Source organism: Vulpes vulpes, chromosome 3 (assembly GCF_048418805.1).
Source record: "Vulpes vulpes isolate BD-2025 chromosome 3, VulVul3, whole genome shotgun sequence".
Lineage (NCBI taxonomy): Eukaryota > Metazoa > Chordata > Mammalia > Carnivora > Canidae > Vulpes > Vulpes vulpes.
Genome location: NC_132782.1, coordinates 65,533,023 through 65,553,771, shown reverse-complemented (window position 1 = coordinate 65,553,771; position 20,749 = coordinate 65,533,023). Strand labels below are relative to the sequence as shown.

General features: G+C 43.9%; 1 protein-coding gene across 1 annotated transcript in view; it reads right to left on the bottom strand.

The window, feature by feature from the left end:
• The window catches only part of ADAMTS16 (ADAM metallopeptidase with thrombospondin type 1 motif 16), a 149,485-nt gene that overhangs the window by 105,281 nt on the left and 23,455 nt on the right, over positions 1-20,749 (bottom strand). Inside the window, exons 4-7 of the mRNA XM_072752679.1 lie at positions 8,351-8,609; positions 5,160-5,359; positions 3,765-3,848; positions 1,463-1,622 (exon numbers count right to left, since the gene is read on the bottom strand). Of these exons, the coding sequence (XP_072608780.1) occupies positions 1,463-1,622; positions 3,765-3,848; positions 5,160-5,359; positions 8,351-8,609 (703 nt within the window). The remainder of the gene's footprint in view (positions 1-1,462; positions 1,623-3,764; positions 3,849-5,159; positions 5,360-8,350; positions 8,610-20,749) is intronic.

Below are 20,749 nucleotides of genomic sequence, written 5' to 3'. Positions count from 1 at the left end.
AACATGAGTGAAGGGGATCTGCTCTCCACATGGAAAACAAATCATGGCTCTATATGGAGCTCACTTCACAGGTTATAATTGGAGCAAAGCAAAAGAAGGGGATTCACTGTAGATGGAAGAGAATTTCTGCCTTTTTAAATAAATATCTGTGGGGATGTCAGGGTGGCTCAGTGGTTGAGTGTCTGCCTTTGGCTCAGGGTGTGATCCCAGAGTCCTGGGATCGAGTCCCACATCAAGTTCCCCGCAGGGGGCCTGCTTCTCCTTCTGCCTGCATTTCTGCCTCTCTCTATCTCTCTCTCGTGAATAAATACATAAAATCTTTTAAAAAATCTGTGTTCTCAAAAGTCTGAATAAGAAAGTACCATAGAAAATGAGTGCATCAGGAGGTCCCCAAGACCAGCCCAGGTCCAAAGACTCGCCAGGGGGTTTCACAGGACTCGGCCTTTGTCATACTCACAGGTATAGTTTCATACAGATACCAAAGGATGCAGAAGAACAAAACTAGCAAAGGGAAGGAGTGCATGGGAAAAGGTCTGGAGGAAACCATGCAAGACTTTCCAGAGCGTCTCCCAGTGGATCTACACAGGATGCACCCAATTCCCCCAGAACCACGAGGCAGGCTCATTAGAGACCCAGGACCCAAGGATTTTATCCAGGGCTGATCACACAGCAGCCCTGCCTGGCCTGCACCCAAACTCCAGACTCCCAGAAGGAAGGCAGACGCTCTGTGTAAACTCCATTATCTGTGCAAGCGAGTGGTGTAGGCACAGTGAGCCAGCTCTTCAAGCAAGGTGCTGGGAAGCACCCCAGAGTCCTGGTTCTCAGAGGCAGGCCAGGGCTCGCCTTGTAAGCAGGTCTTTCCAGGAACAAGCAGTCACAATTAACCTCTGTTCAGCCGAGCTCTTTCTGCGTAACATCCCAGAAAGAAATGTAGGGTTAGAAAAAACATCCCGGAGAACCCTGGTCAATGGCACATTGTGCTTTACACTCTTTGGGAAAATATCAGAGTACTACCTCCAACACATACCCAGCCTCATAAAACAGGTTAAAAAAATTGTTAAGATTGCAGCATTCAGCAAATGCTGCTGTCTAGCAAAGGGAAATTGGGGATGTAATATTGCTACAACATCTCTACAAACTTTCATAAATGTTTCTGCCACAGAATGGGACACCCTTGAATCTCTTCACCCTGTTTTCACAAATGGGAGATGAAAAGAGAGAAACAGTTTCTTAAAGGAATTCTTGAATCTACGAGGGACTTTTCCTTGTGAAGTAATCACTTTGGGGGAATAAATACACACACTTATGCTTGGCGTGAAGCACACACAGGGAAGCACATCTGTTCTGACAGCTGGATTCGGCAGCAGGTACCACTGTGGATTGGCTACAGGGGGCGAACCCTCAACATCCCAGGCCCCTGAGAGTGCACAGTGCTCCTCAAAACTTTGAGGGAGGGTCTTACCCAAGGTGTCACAGGGCTCATTCTTCCAGGAACATATGTCCAGACCTGTCAGCAAGATGGCGTGGTCATGGCGCGTGCCGTCTTTGCCCATCAATCCCGACTGCCACTGGCAGAAGCTGCTTAACGTGTGGTCTGCGTGATGGCTTATCACGAGCCCCGGCTGCCAAGACAGACCAAGACCCCCACGACAACAGAGGGAAAACACATCACAAGGCAGCTGTTACTCCACTACTGTCATCAACTCAGATTTCAACTACATAGTGGATCTGGTCTATAAGGTAATATACCCATTTCATGGATTAAAATCCAAAGGAGGGTGTCTTACAAAAAAAGAACAGTACAGACTCAATGTAGACACTTCTGTTGTTTCTGTAGTTCTGTACAAAGACAGCTGGGATGTATCTGGCTGACCCTGAATGCATTTTCAGTGCCCCAAGATGATAGCTGTGCATGAAAAGCCTGCATCAAAATCTTTGCGAAAGATTTGTAGACTTATATAAAGCAACAGAGTCATTTATATGTGACTTCGTGGGTGCATAAAAACACCTAGACTGCTGATTTCATAACCAAGCTGGGCAAGTGGGATTTATATCTCTTAGGGTTTGTTATGACAGTGTTAAATGAAGTTGCTTTCCTACAAAAGCAACATGCTTATGGGAAGGGGCAGGTCAATCGGTAAAAGTCTACTTCTAGAAAACAGACTCGAGCCAGGAGGAAATGATGCAGGGTACGTTCCACCGTATGCATATACACCAAGTTCTAACAGAGCAACAGGGAAACATCAGAGTGAAAGGCCCCCATGGGGAATGCAGAATGGAGATGTTGGGGGGTAGGGGGTGGCAGGAACACCCACTAGGCAGCAGGGAGTTATGTGGATTTTGCTGCTAGCTTTGCCTGTGGCTTGGTCAGAGAGAGCCAGGCCAACCAGCTCGATCCAGGACAACCTGAGCAAGGCATTCGTGACTAAAGGTTGGGTTGAAATTTGTGCTTCTCCCTCACTGAATGTGTTTTCTCCTTCTGGTGCTTATTTCGTCTTTCCCGAGAGTCAAATGCACGTAAGCGAAAGGCCGTGCATCACCACTGGGACATGCCTCACATTCTTCAGCAGGTGATTTCCAGGAACACTGCATTAATCAAAGTTAACACAGGTGTACGATCAAAAGATAACCTCGCTTATTCTCTGCAGCTTGGAAGGATTCCAAGGTGAAAACAATTTAATACAAGGAATAATTAACCTGTCACCTGAGACGCCCTGCCAGTTCATCACCCCCCACCCAGACACTCGCTCACACCAAGACAATGAAGTTGTATCTTCCTGACCGTCAGGCTAGAAATGGGCTTGTGCCCACGCGGGCCCCCACTCTGCCCAGAAAAAGAGCAACACGGCAGCCACTCACCATCTGGAAGCATCTTAGATCTTATGGATGATCTTAGGTTTCATCTAAAAAAATTTTGTTTTATAAACCAGAGAACCATGGCTAACAGGGGACCCTGCTAGGATGTCAGCAAGGGTGGACTGGCCGCTGGGCTCGATCCTCCCATGAGGAGCCAGTGATCAGCTCGGGGCTGAGCAGAAGAGAGAGTTCTGGATGGTTGAGGTGCCACCAAACGTTCCTATATGACCTCACTGTGAACCTCAGTGCGTGCCCGTGCATTTACACAGGGACACTGGAACGAGGCAAAGGAGATGCTTTTACAAACCATGGAGACCAAGAGCCAGCATAATTAGGTATTTGGATTCAACAAGAGAAATGCACTTGACATTTCAGTCTCTGTGAAAACACAATCCTGTGACTGAAGGTGGTAGGGGCTTATGCGGTCAGTCTCAGGAGTTACAGAGGAGGTATACAGGTGACAGAGGACACAACGCCCCACAGTACAATTTCACTGCTGGCCAGAGGGTAGTTTTAGTGTTCTAGCAAAAAGCAGAAAGGGCTCAGTTCCACCTGGCAGCCCAAAAGCTCATGGTGGGGAGACAGTGGAAGACATGCTTTGCACTCTCTCTTCCCAATGTGGTTCCCATCCCCACACCGAAGGCAGCTCTTCTGTTCTGTGCTTTCACAGGCCTCCTAAGAGGGTCTTCCTTACTACCTCTGCAAACGTGCAAAATCCAAATAATCGTGAACAGAACTGATAAAAAGCTCAATGCATCAGACACAAAATACTAAACACTTTAAGTTGCCAAGGGAGGGAAAAGTCAAGAGTCCACAGAAGGATCACATCAAGGAAAATAAAGCCTCGCGTTGCATTATTTATTTTTCTGGGAGAAAAGCAGCTGGTGGTTTCAGAGACAGATTATTACCTGTTCTTCCTCTAGAAGAATCAGACCTACAATTGCAATGTTGATGTTTCCTCCTATTGTTCCGTCTTTGAACAAAGCAGATACCTGAAAAAGACAGGCAGTCCCTGTCAGTCCCCACACGTGGTGTCATTCCCTCTGTCCCCTGGGTCCTGCCAGTGATGGCGGGTGCCCGTGCTCTTGTGACACAGCCATGCTAACTTTCTCATACTGCTGAACAGACAGGTATAGAAATACCTAGCAGTCAGGGAGACCAAGTATTGCATCCTCATCGTTGGTGCCCCTGAATACAAACTGAAGTTTGGGGATGTGGGTTCTACCCCTTAGGAAACACCCCTGAAGCCTCTGAGTTGACAAGAGCTCTCATTTGAATATAACAGAATGTTACCCATAGTGATGACTTCACGGGCAAGCACTCTCCACACACTCTGGCAGCGGGACTTTAGGGAAGCTCCCAAGAGAAACGCTCAGGAAAAAACCCAGACGATCCAAGAAAGTGAAGGGAAAAGGTGTGGAAAGAAGATGACCAAAGAAAGGTGCCCACGATGCTATGGCAGCAGATGTTGGTGGCTAACTGAAGTGGCACCTGGAGTGATGAGAGAGGGCCCCTCAAGCTGGTGCAGAATACTGGGAAAGCTTGACAAAATACAAGCGACATTGGCACAAACCAGAGCCCCGATGTCCTCACCCCCTGGACACCCAGTGGCAAGCACCTCTATGGCACCAGCCCGTCAGCCCCCTGGGAGCTCACGTGGGGTGGGCTACCAGACATGATGCCATCAATAATACCCACGTTCAGGGGTCCTGGGGTGGAACGCAAAGTATGTCTTCAAAATATCGTCATCCCAACTATTTTTTAAGACACACTTAGGTGACCCAGGATCTTGTCCTCCCCTATCTCCATGTCACTTAGTGGGGCTTAGATGCTTTTCATCACTCCTCATCATCACAGCAGCTGCCAATCTGGGACTCAGGGCATGTTGTCCAAGATGGCAGCCTACAGGGTTGTATGCTTTTCTGACATTATGGGTCAAATAATGGATATTCATTATTTAAACATTAATGGTCCTAAAGAGATGGGTACTTTTGTACAGCCACCTAAAATCACACATGATGATGGCAAGCAGATTTACTACACTACATCGTCGCAGCATCCTCTTGCAGGTTTCTGGTAGATGAAGACAGTGATCCACCCAAACCATGCCCCCAGCTCACAGGAAGGGCCAGACTGTTCACCCTCCAAGGGGTATTCTCTGGAGTTATGTGCTCTTTTGATTGGAACACAGTAAGAGTGACCGAGTCATCACGGATAAAACATTTCTTGCATATGAGACATCAATGCACACACCCCATTAGGGGGAATTACACACGTGGCTTCAACAACAAGGACTTTCCTACCATGTTGAGTATGGTCAGCACGTAGGTGGTGATATTTTCGTGGCCGTGGTTCTGCATCATCTTTCTATCCACCACCACCAAGGTCTCCACGTTGAGCTCTTCATTCCTATGGGACTTGAGAAGAGAGCGCTTACGCCGAAGACAAGATGCATATTCGTCAGGCAGGACAAAGAGATCCTCCTTGGGAGGCTTGGGCATGTCTACCGAGGGGATGTTCGAGAACAAACGAAAGCAAAAGTCGTTACTCAAAACCAGTGCTGGATTGTGACATTTGAACTGGAGATTCAAAATGAACTTTCATATAACCCTTAAACTTTGTGATATGAAACTTGTATTAAAGTGGAGCTTTAAATGTAAATAAAGCTCATAAAACCTAGATGTCGTGGAACCCAACACTGTAACTACCTCTGTGTAAGTTTGTCTTGATTTAAAAGCAAAGAGGAGGACCCCTTAGCTCTCATGTTCCAGCCTCAGACGCACAATTTTCAAAGACATTGGGGTAAGGACTCGTGAGCAGGCCTCTGTAGAACACTTTCTGACAACGCGGTGGAACCAAGTTACAGACCATAGCGCTATCTTGAATCATTTTCTTATTTGATCAATATTGATGGCCTGATTCGTTTTAAAGCTGATTCCCACTTCAGGATGCATAACTGGTTTGTCTATCATGTTTCAAATGGGTTACGACCATGTGGCGCAGATCCGCTTCCGGGCAGAGCTGAATTTCTTAGAAAGCACCATATTTATCTCAATTTAATTGCAAGACAAAATATACCCTGTCCTCTTGGAGTCATTTAAAAATAGTTTTGGCATGTATAATCAGTAAGTTAACACTATGTTAAAGACAATTAGGTCTAGTGGATGCCTCTGAAAATCTTTTCATGTGAATGGATGCTTCAAATTACCCATAGATTCAGGTGACACTAATTCAAAGTTACGTCGACTCTATTCATGGACTGTGCTGCCAAAAGATGCTGTTTTGTTTGACTGGTACCCAGGTGCAGTGCATTTTATGTTTGCTAAAATACTCTCTAACCTAAACCCAGTGGAGGCTAATAACAACTCTGGAAAAGTTATTAAAGCACTCGTTGAGCACCACTGACCTTGCTGCAATTGCAGAGACACAACTCCACCCTAAGAGCTGTGTCTACACCAGCTCTGTGTAGGGATGGGGCCACCAAGGCACAGGGAAAGAACATTAATTTGCTCACAGTCCTTCCCTAGGGGAAAGTATCAGAAATGGGTGTCCAAACTGGCAGCAGGATCCTGGAGTCTTGGGTTTAGCTTCACCACTGATTTTAAGCAAATCAATCTGCCTTTGAGTGCCTCTTCCCACAGGAGTCTAACCTAAAAATGGCCATTTTCTGAGCCAGAGACTCCAAAAGGAAGAATCTCTGTAAGTGTGAACTGCACTAGGCTGGGATTCTTTAGAGATGTCAAAAGCCCTGTCAACAACATGGAAATGTCCATGCACAGGTAGCGGAGGTCTCAGGAATGACATGCTTCAGCCTGGAAGTCTGTACACCACTCTGGCCAGTCACGTGCCCAGCAGGGAAGGGCCAGAAATACCTGGTGAACCAAACCACACCATATGGGTCCCTAATGTTTTCCAAGAGGCACTTGGTGACACTTTCCTTCTTTAGTCGGATTAAGAAAACAAGAGCAACTTTTTGTTTCCATTTTCCAAAAACAAAACTTCTTGCACAGCCTTTTTTCAAACAACTGTGCCACATCAAACAAACAGAACCCATTACTGAGGTTCTGAAAAGCCTCTGAAGGCAAACTACACCTCCACACACATGCACGTGTGCACACAGGGACAGCCACGGCCACCGAGATGAGCCCACTGGCCTGGCACACAGCATGCCTTTGCTGTTGCTGGGCTGCAGGCCTTGGATCACCTCCAGGTAAGAAGGAAAGGGCCACATCAGTCTGAGCAAAGCCAGCACTGCTGGATTTCCTCACAGCCCACAACAGCTTTGGTTTGGGACCTTGGCAAAGAGGTAAGGACAGCCCTGCCAGGAGCAAGGTGCTCAGGCGGCGTTTTGTCCCTGACCCGGGATCTGTCCTGCACTGAGCCCTGCCAGCCCAGACTCTGGCCGTGACCCTTACCATGCCTGAGTCCCGCCTCGTGCTCCTGACCCTGCCTGGCCCTGTCCTCAGCCCCCTTCGTCTCTGCTGCTCTGTGTCCAGGCAACCTCAGGCAGCCCCAGGCAGCTGATGCTGACATGTAAGCCCTGTTCCCATACCTGGTTCACCTCTGTCTTCCCTGACTTTCTTGACTCCTGTTCACCTCCTTTTGCTCCCAGCTCCTTTCTTTCTGCCACTGACCGACCCCCAACTTAATCGATGTGGATTTGAGTCTCTCACATGAACGTAGCACAGGGCTCTTCTGTACAGGACAGGCCGAGTTCAGGTGACACACCGGTGCGGAGGGTTCAGTGTATCGGTGTTCTGCTGCGAGTACCGAGGGGCCACAGGCCATCACTCGATTCCCCCTGCACCAGGACCACCTCTATTTCAGGCTGCTGCGTAAGCAGCCGACGAAACCAGCAGAAAGAGAAGGGCTGGGACAAGATGGGCTCACTGGGGGGCAAGTTTAATAAATAAAGTGGTGCTGGAGGGAAAGCTGAGGGAAGCGAGAGGAATCCGGTGAACACCGAACTCCCACTCCTGAGCCACACACATATGAACATCGCATCACCTCCTGAGTGTTCACTGCACAACAAAGGGCTTCCCCCACAAAGCGCCGGTGATAAATTGTGGGTAAATGAGGTCATGCCTAGCCTGTCCTTTTGATGTAGTGGAGTAGAGCATATAAATATGTATGGAGATAAATTATCTGGCAGAAAACTATGTGGACTTTAATAAATCTCGACCCCCTGAACAACAGAATTACTGAGTAGACATGCCAGGCTTCTCTAGAAGACAGCCAGTGGATTCTGCTGTATGTCATTTCATCTGCCCCGGGAACGGTTCTTTTAAACTAAAATCCTACCACCATCTGTCCGTCTACCATGAGAGGGGACATAGCGAACACACGGATGATGGAATCATCACTTAAGCTGAGCAAGGACGGCCCGTTAATCCCACCGCCTGGGCCAACTACTCCGAAGGAAACCTAAAACATCCCATCGGCTTACATAAACGTCCGAATGGTTAAATGCACAAAAAGAAGCGCCCTTACATACATTTCTTGCGTCTTCCACAGAAATGCTGCTTTTGTGGGTGCTGGAGGCTCGAGCCGCTGCGCAGAGGCTGATTCCCCAGCTCCCGATCCCTCCGGGTCAGGACCGCCTGGGGAGCCCCTGGAGCCTGCACTTCTGTGGATCTCTTGTATAGTATGTGGGAGGGGGGCCCAGCCCCAGCGGGGTCCTGCAGGCTCCCCACTAGGTGGGGGGGAAGTGGCTTTAGGAAGTAATCTGCTTCTTGGGTTCTTATCATGCCCGACTGAAAAAGAGAGGAAGAGAGAAAGAGGGTTACCCCCTTTGCCCTGAGGACGACCACCCCCAGCACCACCTCCTCAGCACTCCGGGGTGCCCTCTTGCCTCCAGCACCTGGGCTAAGGATGAGGCCCGGAAAGACCCGTGGCAGAGCCTTCCCATCTGCATCCTCCCAGGAAGGTCCGGGTGCAGGTGTGCCACGAGTTCCACCACGTGCCACCAGGTTCCCACGGAGCTCTCCGTACAGAGCTCATGGGCACAGACTCAGATGCTGGTGTGGGTGCAGGGCAGGCCCCACATGGGAAGGGAAAATCTAAATCCCACCAGAGTCATTTGCAAAACTCCTTTCAAACTTGAATATAATGCGACCCTTGACATAAAAGTGTAACTTAAGATTAATCCAGAAGGAAGCACAAGAGAATTTCCTTAGGGTATCAGGAAGGTCTTTCTGAGCAAGGTATCGTGGCAATAGGGGAAAACTAACTCATAAAGACACCAAACACGTCTGCTGAGCAAATGTAGCATAAAGAATACTAAAAAGGGGACGCTTAGGTGGCTCAGTGGTTGAGCGTCTGCCTTTGGCTCAGGTCACGATCCCGGGGTCCTGGGATCGAGTCCTGCATCAGGGATCCCCGCAGGGAGCCTGCTTCTCCCTCTGCCTGTGTCTTTGCCTCTCTCTGTGTCTCTCATGAATAAACAAATAATTTTTTTTTTTTTAAAAAAAGAAGAATACTAAAAAAAATCTTAAAGGAGGCAAAATTGAAGGACTGCTTTTTACCTTCTAGAGCGACCAATATATTCAAAGCCTGATTATAACCAGTGTTGGAGAAGCCAGGGCAGCGGCAGCGTGAGGTTCTGAAGCAGCGCACCCTGGGGCAGAACTAGGAGGCGGCTGCCATGGCCTCCTGCCACATCCCCGACTCTGGAAGTGTGCTGTCAGTTCTAAGGATTCAGCCTTTTGGGATTCTTACCAAGTGCTTCTTGTAGGCACTTCTCCCACACTGATCTATGCGTGTGACTGTGTGCTGCAGTATTGTGCACAACAGCATAAATGTACAAGCAAAACAAAAAATAACAAGAATAAATCATCAGAATGTTACCAATTAATTCAGGGTAATGTTTTTAAAGTATAGTCATATGTTTGAAGAGGATATAACATTAAATAAGACTAGGTAATTATGTGATGCTGATAATCATAATCAAATTTCTTGTCTCGAGTTCCTGGGACTATGGCTGACATCTTCCATATAAAACCTTGTTGAAATCACTGACTGCAATTCCGTGAGGTGGCCATCCTATGACCCTCCTGTCAAAGGTGAGGAAATAGAGAAGGAAAGTGACTCACTTCTGTTTCCAAGGTAATCTGGCTGGACAGTAGGGTTTAAGGATTCCCACAAAATCAGAACAGGCTCAGGAACTGCACATTGACGATTTATACTATTAGGGATTCCAAGTGGGATTAATTTTCAAAGTGTATAATAGACAGTGTGATCCCAACTCTTTCCATTTTAAAAAAAGCATGCTCTGCACTTAGAGAACTTTCCTGGGGGAGCAAGAGCAGTCGCCGATGTAGGTGGGCAGTGGTCTTTGGGGCAAGGCCATGAGAGGGAGCTGCTTGCAGCTTCGAATCTTTCTGTGCCATCCAAGTGTTTAGAATCCGTACATATTCTCACAAAAATAATGTCAACAGCATTGCTGGATTATGGGATTATGGACAATTTTTAAATACTCTTTGTAAATGTTATTCTATAATAGCTGTAATTTGTGAATATAATTAATTCACAACTGCACAACTGTCCAGCGGTCACTTAGAAGTCTCTGGTACTAAGCTGCCAGTGTTACAATCATGTTGATTTTCCCCAAAGTTACTTTGATAATTTACTACCCTGAGTGAGACACTAGTTACTCACAGAGGCTGAACAGGTGCATGTGCACCTGTTCATAGTAGGCCTCTGATTTAGGAGGCTGAGTCTGACTTCCACTGAGGAGCACCCTCCCCACCAAATGAGCTTCCACATTGGGCTGGGCCATCCTGTGTGAGTCTGGATATCTGCACGTGGTGGGATGACAGGCGATCTAAGATCTAAGAAGATCTAAGAAGATCTTGGTAAAGGGACAAACACAATGCTCAGGAACAGCAGGGTTGGGGATGGGAGAGAAAATGTTTATTGGACACTGAGAGATTGAGCCCTGGCCCTGGAGTTCCTGCTGGCAGGGCAGGGTGGGGGTGTAACCGTGGTCAGTTATCAAGGAAGCCATCAGCACCATGGGGGGTGGCCCTCCTGGGGCCCGAGAACCCCCTGGCAGTAGAAAGGGAGAACACTTGGAATTTTTGGCCCACCCCACTGAGCGGGAGGAGGCGCCTCTCAAGCAGTGCTCTCCATGAATAACCTGGGAATCTGTGTGTCCCCTAGAAACTCTAGCAGTGAAGCTCCCATGCGACTACTTGGGAACCTTAAAGTTCACAGTCCTATATCAGGGAGGATACAAGCGTGGAAGGGCATGGCAGCTGCAGCAGCAGAGTTTCATCCTTCTGCACTTCAACTAATGCAGTAGTTTAGATGCAATGGAGTTGCAGTAATGCAGTCATGGCTGTGCTCACCCTTCGTACAATAACACCACCCAAGGATGCTTTCCACACTTTTGAAGGTAACCAGTTCAAGTATTAACTTAAAAAAAATAATAATTCATTTTTCACCTTAAAAAAAAAAAAAACCCTTTTGGAAACTACTCCATGCATTTCTTATCACCCCTTGGAAGACCATCTGAGGTGTCATTCGGCATGTCTCACTGGAGCCCCAGCGGACTCAGAGAGTGGCCGGCTGAGTCCGGCGCCCCAGAGCGCACCATCCAACTCCAGCAGTGCTTCCTGTGTGACTTTCGGTGGTTTACTCAGCCTCTCTGTGCTGTGTTACCCTCCAGGAAGTGGAGATAAGGCTCGCTGGCTGTCATGAGTTTTGTAGGACTTAACAATGAAAGTAGTTTAAATGCATGATCCACAGAAAACATGCAGAAAAGATCTGCTGAGTGAATGAAGCGAAGAGTGTAAAATATCATACTTCACCTCTGATGATCTCTGATTCTTTTCTGATAATTCTGGGGATTTTCACCGTAACAGCATGAGATTTCCCCTGACGTGTGAGAGCTGGTTCACCCCAACTCCACCATCACCACCTCAAACACCTCCCTGCTTCTGGCCTGCTGTCTTGCTTTTTATTCTTTCTGGCTTTTGCATCTAAAACACTTGTGACCTTTGACAGCTCTTCAGTCCCAAAAGTGACTCCTGCTCTGCCCCCCGCCCCCAGGTCAAGGCTCCGTTGTGGGTGCCTGAGGCTGAGAGGACCAGATCCTCTGGCAAGAAGGACTTCGTGCAGCTCGAGGATTTCCTAATTTTCATGAACAAAGTAGTCAATCCCCAATTTAATTAAATACAGAGACTATAACAACTGATTAAGCCTGATGTTCTGATTTCCTTATAATCAACAGATATTGAAAAAACACAGAGAAAGTAACTCTGTTATCTTGCTGTATCATTAGTTTGCAAGCTTACTTAAAAGGTTAGATAAATCACTGAAGATTAATGTTGTCTGCTTATTAAAGCTGTTCTTTATTGAACCAAGAATATTTATCTGGACACTCATCAAATGACCAGCGCACACCTGCCCACAGTAACCACTGCGATGTCAGCTGGGTGGATTATTAACCAGGCTTTCAGAAAAAAAGGCCAGTGTCCTTCAAACTTTGCAAAGGAGCTCTCCTGGGGCCTGGATCTCTCCTGGCCAGCTCTGTAAATCATTTTACATTAAATTGATCTCACACTCGTATTGCATTTGTAAGGAAGGAAGAAACGTGTGCGAGGCTAGTGCTGAGAAAATGCTGTTTCTCGCTCAGCAATGTACGAGGAGGAAACACTGAAGCTCAGAAGTAGGATAATTGTGTTAGACCGTTTTGTTCACAATTAAAACTTGCTAGATTTCTACAGAAAAATCAGTTAAACAGAATACATGTCTACATAATATGAAAATGTAGTTGACATTAGAGATTTCTCAGGAGGAAGCAAGCAAGGGAATCATTCAATAAATGATCTTGAGATAACTGGTTGGCTCTTTGGTAAAAAACAGATCTCAATTTCTTCTTCATTCCATTCACCAAAATAATGGCCAAATGCAGCAAAGAGTAACAAAACTTAAAAAACAACTAAATAAATTAAATAAAACATATATTTGTAATTTTGATGTAGACACTTGCAGATGGAACAAAATCAGGAAGCTGTGAAGAAAGAGATGGATAGAATTGGGTAAATTCAACATTTGAGTATGGTGAGAAATACTATCGAGTCAAATGACAAGTTAGGGAAAATTCTTAAATGCAGATGACAAAAATCACGATCCTTAAAAACAATCCATAAAAACTAGTAAAAAATGAAGAAGTAATACAACTTTAAAAAAATGGAAAGAAAAAAATAGGGCAAAAAAAGAAAAAAGGCAACTCACAGGTAGGGAGAGGTTTATAAAAAAAGGGTTTGATTTTACTTCTAATTTTAGCAAGAAGATGAAAACCACAATGAGACGCCATCCTACTGGCTGACCAAAAGGCAGCATATACCCTGTTACAACCAAGATGTGAGGAGAATTAGTAAACTGGTGAAGCACTTTTGGAAAGAATTGGCAGTGTCTCTCAAAATTGTAAATACATGTACTTTTGACCTAATAATTCTGCAGCAAGGAAGTTACCCTAAAAAAATTCTAACACATATGCCCAAGATATGTAAAAGGATGTTTATCATAGTAAAAATTAATAAAATAACCCCCAAATAAGAAATACTTGAAATCCCCCCTGATGGAAGACAGGTTTTCATAATGAGACTGTATCTATTGCAAATCAGTATCAGCATTTGAAAACAATTCGATAGTTACTGATAGAGAATTGTTTCCTAATTTATTTAGGGGAAAAAAGAAAGTGCAGAACTATAGTGATATTAGTAAATACCTTCTGTTTAAAAAAAGGAAAAAAAAGTTTGTAGGTTTATATCAATATGTTTATATCTATTTATAAAAGCTGTCCATAAAATGGAATATTACTTAGCTACCAAAAAAAAAAAAAAAAAGAAATCTTGCAATTTGCAACATGAGGGTGTCATCCTGGATGAAATTAGACAAAGATCATATGATTTCACTCATGTGGATCTAAGAAACAAAACAAATGAACACATAAAAAGCACGGAGAGGCCTGTAAATACAGAGACTCCAACATTAAATTACCAATATTTCCTGCCTTACTATAAAATAGAATCTTATCAGTAACATGACTTATGATTAGCGCTCAGACAGAAATGATATTTATCCTACCAGGAGTGTCCCTGCTTGAAGACTCAACTGGGAGTGTTGGTAGTGAGTGCCCCACACTCACTTCTTATGGCCACTTCAGCATGGCAACAGAACTCCTTGCCCCTCACTTGTTTCTCTGCAGGGAAGGAATAACTTGTTTGTAAGTCTGGACTCAAAACTGGGCATGGAAGGCACAGCCCTTTCTACTCAGGACTCTGCCCACCCCTGGAGCTGGCATCCTCGTGGATCTTGATCATAGGATAAGCTCAGGTGGGTGAATCCCCCAGGAGGGTGACTGTCAGGAGTCTAGCATCTCTTGCAACTCACTGACTGCGTGGGTCTACATTGGGGCCCACTTTTAGGAAATCCACTCACCTGCACAAATATTCCACTTTCTCCAAAAGTAATTTTATCAATAATTTTAAAAAGGATACAGATGTGTACCATTTGAGTTACTCTTTTTGTTCATATCTTATAATTCATTCAGAATACAGAATGTATGGAAAAGGGAAAAGGGACAGTAAGAGGTAAGGAAATAGGGAGTTACTTATTGGGTCACCTCAAAACCCAATTATTTTATTTTCTCTCAGGTGGCTTGTTAATTAGCAGATAACTTACTACGTGTACTATTATGAACATAAATAGATATGATATACTAGTTACTTTGTCTTGGGCTCCACCTATGTGCTGCATAATGTGCTATGTGTTTTGCTATATTCATTATTGCTGTTCTAATAACAAACGTATAACATGAGAATTAATATTTCCATTTAAAGAAAAGGGGCATTAGGGGCACCTGGATGGCTCAGTGGTTGAGCATCTGCCCTCGGCTCAGGGCATGATCCCCAGGTCTAGGATCAAGTCTCACATCTGTCTCCCTCTGAGGAGCCTGTTTCTCCTTCTGCTTGTGTCTCTGCCTCTCTCTGTGTGTCTCTCATGAGTAAATTAATAAAATCTTTAAAAAAATAAATAAAAGGGACATTAAATCTTAAAAAAACTGCCCAACATTGTAGACCTAGTAAGTGGGCTAGCTAAGATTAATATTCAGTGTAAATGACTCCAATATATATGCCAACACACCAGTGCTTCCTCTCTACCCCTATGTTAGTATTAGCAAACTATGGCCCCTGGAGAATAACACTAGTGATGGTGGTAGCTGAGTGTGACCTTGGGTTACTTGTAGATGTATATGGTAAACTATAGGGCAAAAGTAAAAATGTAAAAAGAAAATAAAAGAAAAAAAATATAAGTTATATACTAAAGTTATATAACTTATATAAATATATAATGTAAGTTATATGCAATCATATAACATGCTCATTTAAAACCACAAAAGGCAGAAAAGAGTGGAAGACAATAATAGGAAAAAAATACAAGGGCAATAAATAGAAAACAGTAACAAATACTGTCGATATTAATCCAACTACATCAATAATCACTTTGAGTGTGAATGGTCTAAATGCACTAATTAAAAGACAGAGATCATCAGGATGTATCAAAACACAAGACCCAACTATGTGTCATCTATAAGAAATCCCCTTTACATATAAAGACATTTACAAGTTAAAACTCAATAGATGGAAAAAATATACCACACTAGCAGTAATCAAAAGAAAGCGGAATAGCTGTATTAATTTCAGACAGAGCAGACTTCAAAGTAAAGCTATTTGTCAGAGATAAAGAGGGACAGTACATAATGATAAAGGGGTCAGGTCTCTGAGAAGACATAACAATTCTTAACACGCATGCACCTAACAACAGGGCATCAAACTATGTGGGGCAAAAACTTCTAGAATTGCAGAGAGAAAGATGTATCTACTCTTATGGCTAGAGACTTCAGCACCCCTCTTCCAGAAATGGTGAGATCCAGCAGGCAGAAAATCAGTAAGCTCTGCAACACCATTCACCACCTGGATGTAAGATCTCTGTACATGGCTTCATCCAACAACAGCAGAATATATACTTTCTCAAGCTCACATGGAACATTTGCCAATACAGACCACATTCTGAGCCATAAAACATACTTTAAAATATTTAAAAGTTTAGAAATCATAGAATATCCACTCTCAGACCACAAGAGAATTAAAGTAGAAATCTATATCAAAAAGAAAATAGGAAAATCTCAAACTAGGTGAAGATCAAACAACACACTTCTAAATAATGCATGGATCAAAGAAGAAATTCAAAAGAAGTTAAAAAATATTCTGAACTAAATTAAATTGAAACACAATTTATCCACATTTGTGTGATGCAATGAAAGCAGTGCTTAGAAGGAGATTTCTAGTGTTGAATGCATATATTAGAAAAGAAGAAAGATCTAAAATCAATAATCTAAATTTTCACCTTAGGAAACAAGAAAATCAGATTAAACCCAAAGTAATCAGAAGAAAATAAATAATAAGAATTAGAGCAGAAATAAATGAAATTGAAAACTGGAAATCAATAGAGATTGTCAATCAAATTAAAACCTGGTTCTGTTAGAAATGGTGAGATATACTAATGCTGCACTTGGAGAAATATCAAGTCCTGAATGCTTTCCTTTTTTAAAATAAAGAAGATGAGGGGCACCTGGATGATTCAGTTAATTAAGCTTCCAACTCTTGATTTTGGCTCAGGTCTCGATCTCAGGGTCTTGGGACTGAGCTCCGAGTCAGGCTCTATCCTCTCAGCACAGAGTCTGCCTGAGATTCTCTATCTCACTCTGCCCCTCCCCTCACTTATAGGAGTGCACATTCTCTCTCCCTCTCTCAAATAAATAATTAGATAAAACCTTTAAAAGAAATAAAGAAGAGAAGCAAACTAAGCATTCACTCAAAACAATTTTTAAAATGCAATGAATGGCTACCTAGAAACCAGAAAGGCTAATTAAAAATAAATGAATAATTCTAGAATGTATGAATTGGTAAATGGTAGAACAATGTGATTATTAAACCAAAGAAGTCTAGTAAGCCCAAGATCTGGTTTTTAGAACAAAATGAGCAAAACTCATGAAAATGCAACGAGGATGCAAAAGCTCAGAATATAGACCATAATATGGAATATGGCACATATTTATAATAGGAGATCAAACTTCTTTTGGAGATTAAATGTCACTGTACATGTATTCTCAGCTTTCATTAGTGAATTTGTTGTTACTATTTTTTTTTGTTTTTCAGTTTTGTGTGGTATTTCAGATTCATCTATTACAAGTATTTAAGTTTCTGTTAGACAGAAAACCTATACATACACTGTCTAAAATGGTGGCCCCTAAATTTTAATTAAAAGAATAAAATAAAAATTCAGTTCTCCAATTGCTCAACAGCCACATGTAAGTATAAAATATAAATTCAAATAAAATGAAGTCAAATAAAGTTAAAAATTTAGTTTTGCAATGACTCAGTAGCCACATGTGACTAGTGGCTACCATACTGGACAACACAGGTATTTCCATCATGTCACAAAGCTTTATTGGAAAGTGTGACTCTAGAAGAACTGGTAATAAATCTTCAGGAGCTTACTTTTTAAGACTAGTTTTCCAGATACATGAGAGGTGGCTACAACATTTCTCTATCATAGTGTGTATCATACAGTTAGGAACAATCTTACAAATCCATCCACTAACATCTTTATCAAATTGCCCCAGCTGAAATATTCAAAACATATTATCAAATTGATTGCCTAGTAAGATTACTTTCGGTTGGCACAAAAATATCTGACCTAAGAATAGCTCAAACTCAAATTCTCAGATCCTGTTCCCATTCACTCCCAAGACACAAAGAAATAGTTAAGCAAGTCATTGAGTAAAGGCATTAAATTTAGTGCTGCTGCTTACTATGACCAAATACTATGGATTAAACATTAGAACAGATTCCCTTACAGAGCTGTACAACACTGAGACACGAATTAACTTCCATAGGGGAAGAAGCTCATAGTCCTTCTCATCTAAGAAGCGTGTAGTAAGTTTGTTCATTTACTCACTCATTTCATTAATTCAAAGAATATTTGTCAATTGCTTGTCATGAACCAGACACTCTTCCAGACAATCTAGATACAACTGTGAACAAAATAGACAAATAAAATGGCCTTCTTGGAGCTTAAATTCCCGTCTAGAATGGGGCAATGAGAGGAGAATACACAGTAGACATAAAATCATAAGTTAAAAGGCAATGTGTCAGTTCTTCCCAACTCTATCTATCGATTCCATGCAATTCCAATCAAAATCTCAATGAATTATTTTGTGAATATCAACAAAATGAGTCTTAGGTATATACATTGTGGCAAAAGATGCAGACCACTCAAGTCAATATGAAGGTGGAAGAACAGCCATAGTTCTTTAAATTATCTTTTAAAAGATTTATTTATTTATTTATGATAGGCATAGAGAGAGAGAGGCAGAGACACAGGAGGAGCGAGAAGCAGGCTCCATGCCAGGAGCCCGATGTGGGACTCGATTCCGGGACTCCAGGATTGCACCCTGGCCCAAAGGCAGGTGCTAAACCACTGAGCCACCCAGGGATCCCCCAGCCATAGTTCTGACACGACACGAGGGACTTCAAAACATATAAAGCTACGGTAATGAAGACAGTGTGTTCCTAGAGGGAGCAGAGACAAATACATCCATGGAACAGGACAGAGCGCCCAGAAACAGACCCACATAAGTACAGTTAACTCATCTCTGGCCTAGGAGCAAGGGCAGAACAACGCAGCCATGACAATTCTTTCAACAACTGGATGACCACAGGCAAAGAAGTGAATCTAGACACAGACGATACCCCTCTCACAAAAATTAATTCAACTGTATTACTATAAATTGCAAAACTATAAAACTGCTGGAAGTTGACAGAGGAGAAAATCTAGATGCCCTTGGGTATGCAATGACTTTTTAGATACACCACTGACATGATCCATGAAAGACATAACTGATATGCTGAACTTCATTAAAATTTAGTTTCCACTCTGGGAAAGACATGGTCGAGGGAAAAATAAGACATGCCACTGTCCGGGAGAAACTATATGTTAAAGTCATCATGGATCAAGGACACAATGGTAAGAAAATGATAAAGCTCAACAACAAGAAAGCAAACACAATTAAAAACCAGGCCAAAGACCTTACCAGACACCTCACTAAATAAAATATGCAGATGACGACAAACAAGCCTATGAAAAGAAGTTCCACTGTACACGTCATAAGGGAAATGCAAGTGAATACACCAGTGACACAAGACCGCACACCCATTAGGATGAGAAGGACCCAGAACAGGGACAGCACCCTGTGCTGCTGAGTGTGGAGCTCACTGCTGGGATGCAACACGGCGCAGCCACTCTGGAGACAGATTAGTGGTTTCTTACAAAACTAAACACACTCTTACTATAAGGTCTGCAATCATACTCTCTGGCATTTACCCAAAAGAGGTGAAAACTTTATGTCCACACAAAAAATGTGCCCACAGATATTCATAGCAGCTGTACTAATATGCAACCAAGATGTCCTTCAGCAGGTGGATGGGTCAATAAACTGGGGTCCACCCATACAATGAAATACCAGGCAGCCCTAGTAAGAAGTGAGCTATCAAGCCCAGAAAAAGCACAGAGGAACCTTAGATACATATTACTCCATGATAGGAGCCAACCTGAAAGGGCCACGTGCTATGTGATTCTAACTCTAGGACAGTCCAGAAAAGGCAAAACTACAGAGATGGTAAAGAGAAAGATCAGTGGACATCAGGGGTCAGTGTGAAGGAGGCATAAGAAGGCAGAGCATAGGACCTTAGTACACTGAAATGACTCTGGGTGATACCACTGTTCTGGAGTCACGTCACTAACTTTTGTCCACCCACAGAGCATATGATGTCAACAGGCAGCCCAAATGTGAATTACGGATGTTGGGTGATCGTAGGGTCAGTGCAAACTCAGCAATTTTGCTGTAAACCTAAGCCTGAGATAAAGGATGTCTATTAAAACAAAAACAAAAACAAAAACAAATACAGAAAGAAGAGGACATTAGGAGGACGTGAAAGGAGGCTTTGGTTTTGAACAGGGCAGCCAGGTAGGCCTCCCGGGGCAGGTGGCATCTCCGGTCTTGGATGAGGAGTGGGCCATGAGGGTACTGGAGGGGAGGCTGTGGGCCACACAGAGACTACAGCCACCGTAATGGCCCTATGGCCCTACATGGCAGCCGCTGATGTTGTGTGTTTGCAAAATATCCACAAGTGACAGATTCGCCAGCCTATGATGATGAGGTTGATGATCACTACAGTAACAACAACCATCAGGCAGGAGCTTGTTCAAACTGCATAACCTTCCGAACCATCCCTGTGATCCGTGTCCACGGCCACTCCCAGAGAGCCACGCTCACCATCTGCTGATTCCATTCTGGTTCTCCTTCTGATTTTTCTCTACCTTTAATTTGGGCCAGGGGTCATAGAGGAAGCATGAACCAGATCTCTCCTTACTTGCAACCTTGCAGCGATGTCCTCTGACTTGCAAACACAATCTGTGCTGGGCATGTTCAGGCTTCCAGGAGCATCACCCTCCGGCCTGTGTTGGTTTAACTCCTGGGCTCTGCTCCCGAGGTCTTGCCAGGCACTCAGGATGCACCGCAGTGCCAGCCACTGCTCCTGTCCCAGGGACATGGGGCTCGCTCTGGCCTCAGGGCCTCCATGCCCACTCACCTTGCTTCCTAATGCACACCCCATCCACCCTCTAATGGCCTGGGGCTTTCTGCAGTGATGGGGTGGGGGGAGTGGGGACTTGCCTGCTGTCCTGTTGCTCTTAATGCCAGGCACTATTAGCTCTAGCCTGGTGGCACCCACAGCAACAAAATCATGGCAAATGGTGGCTT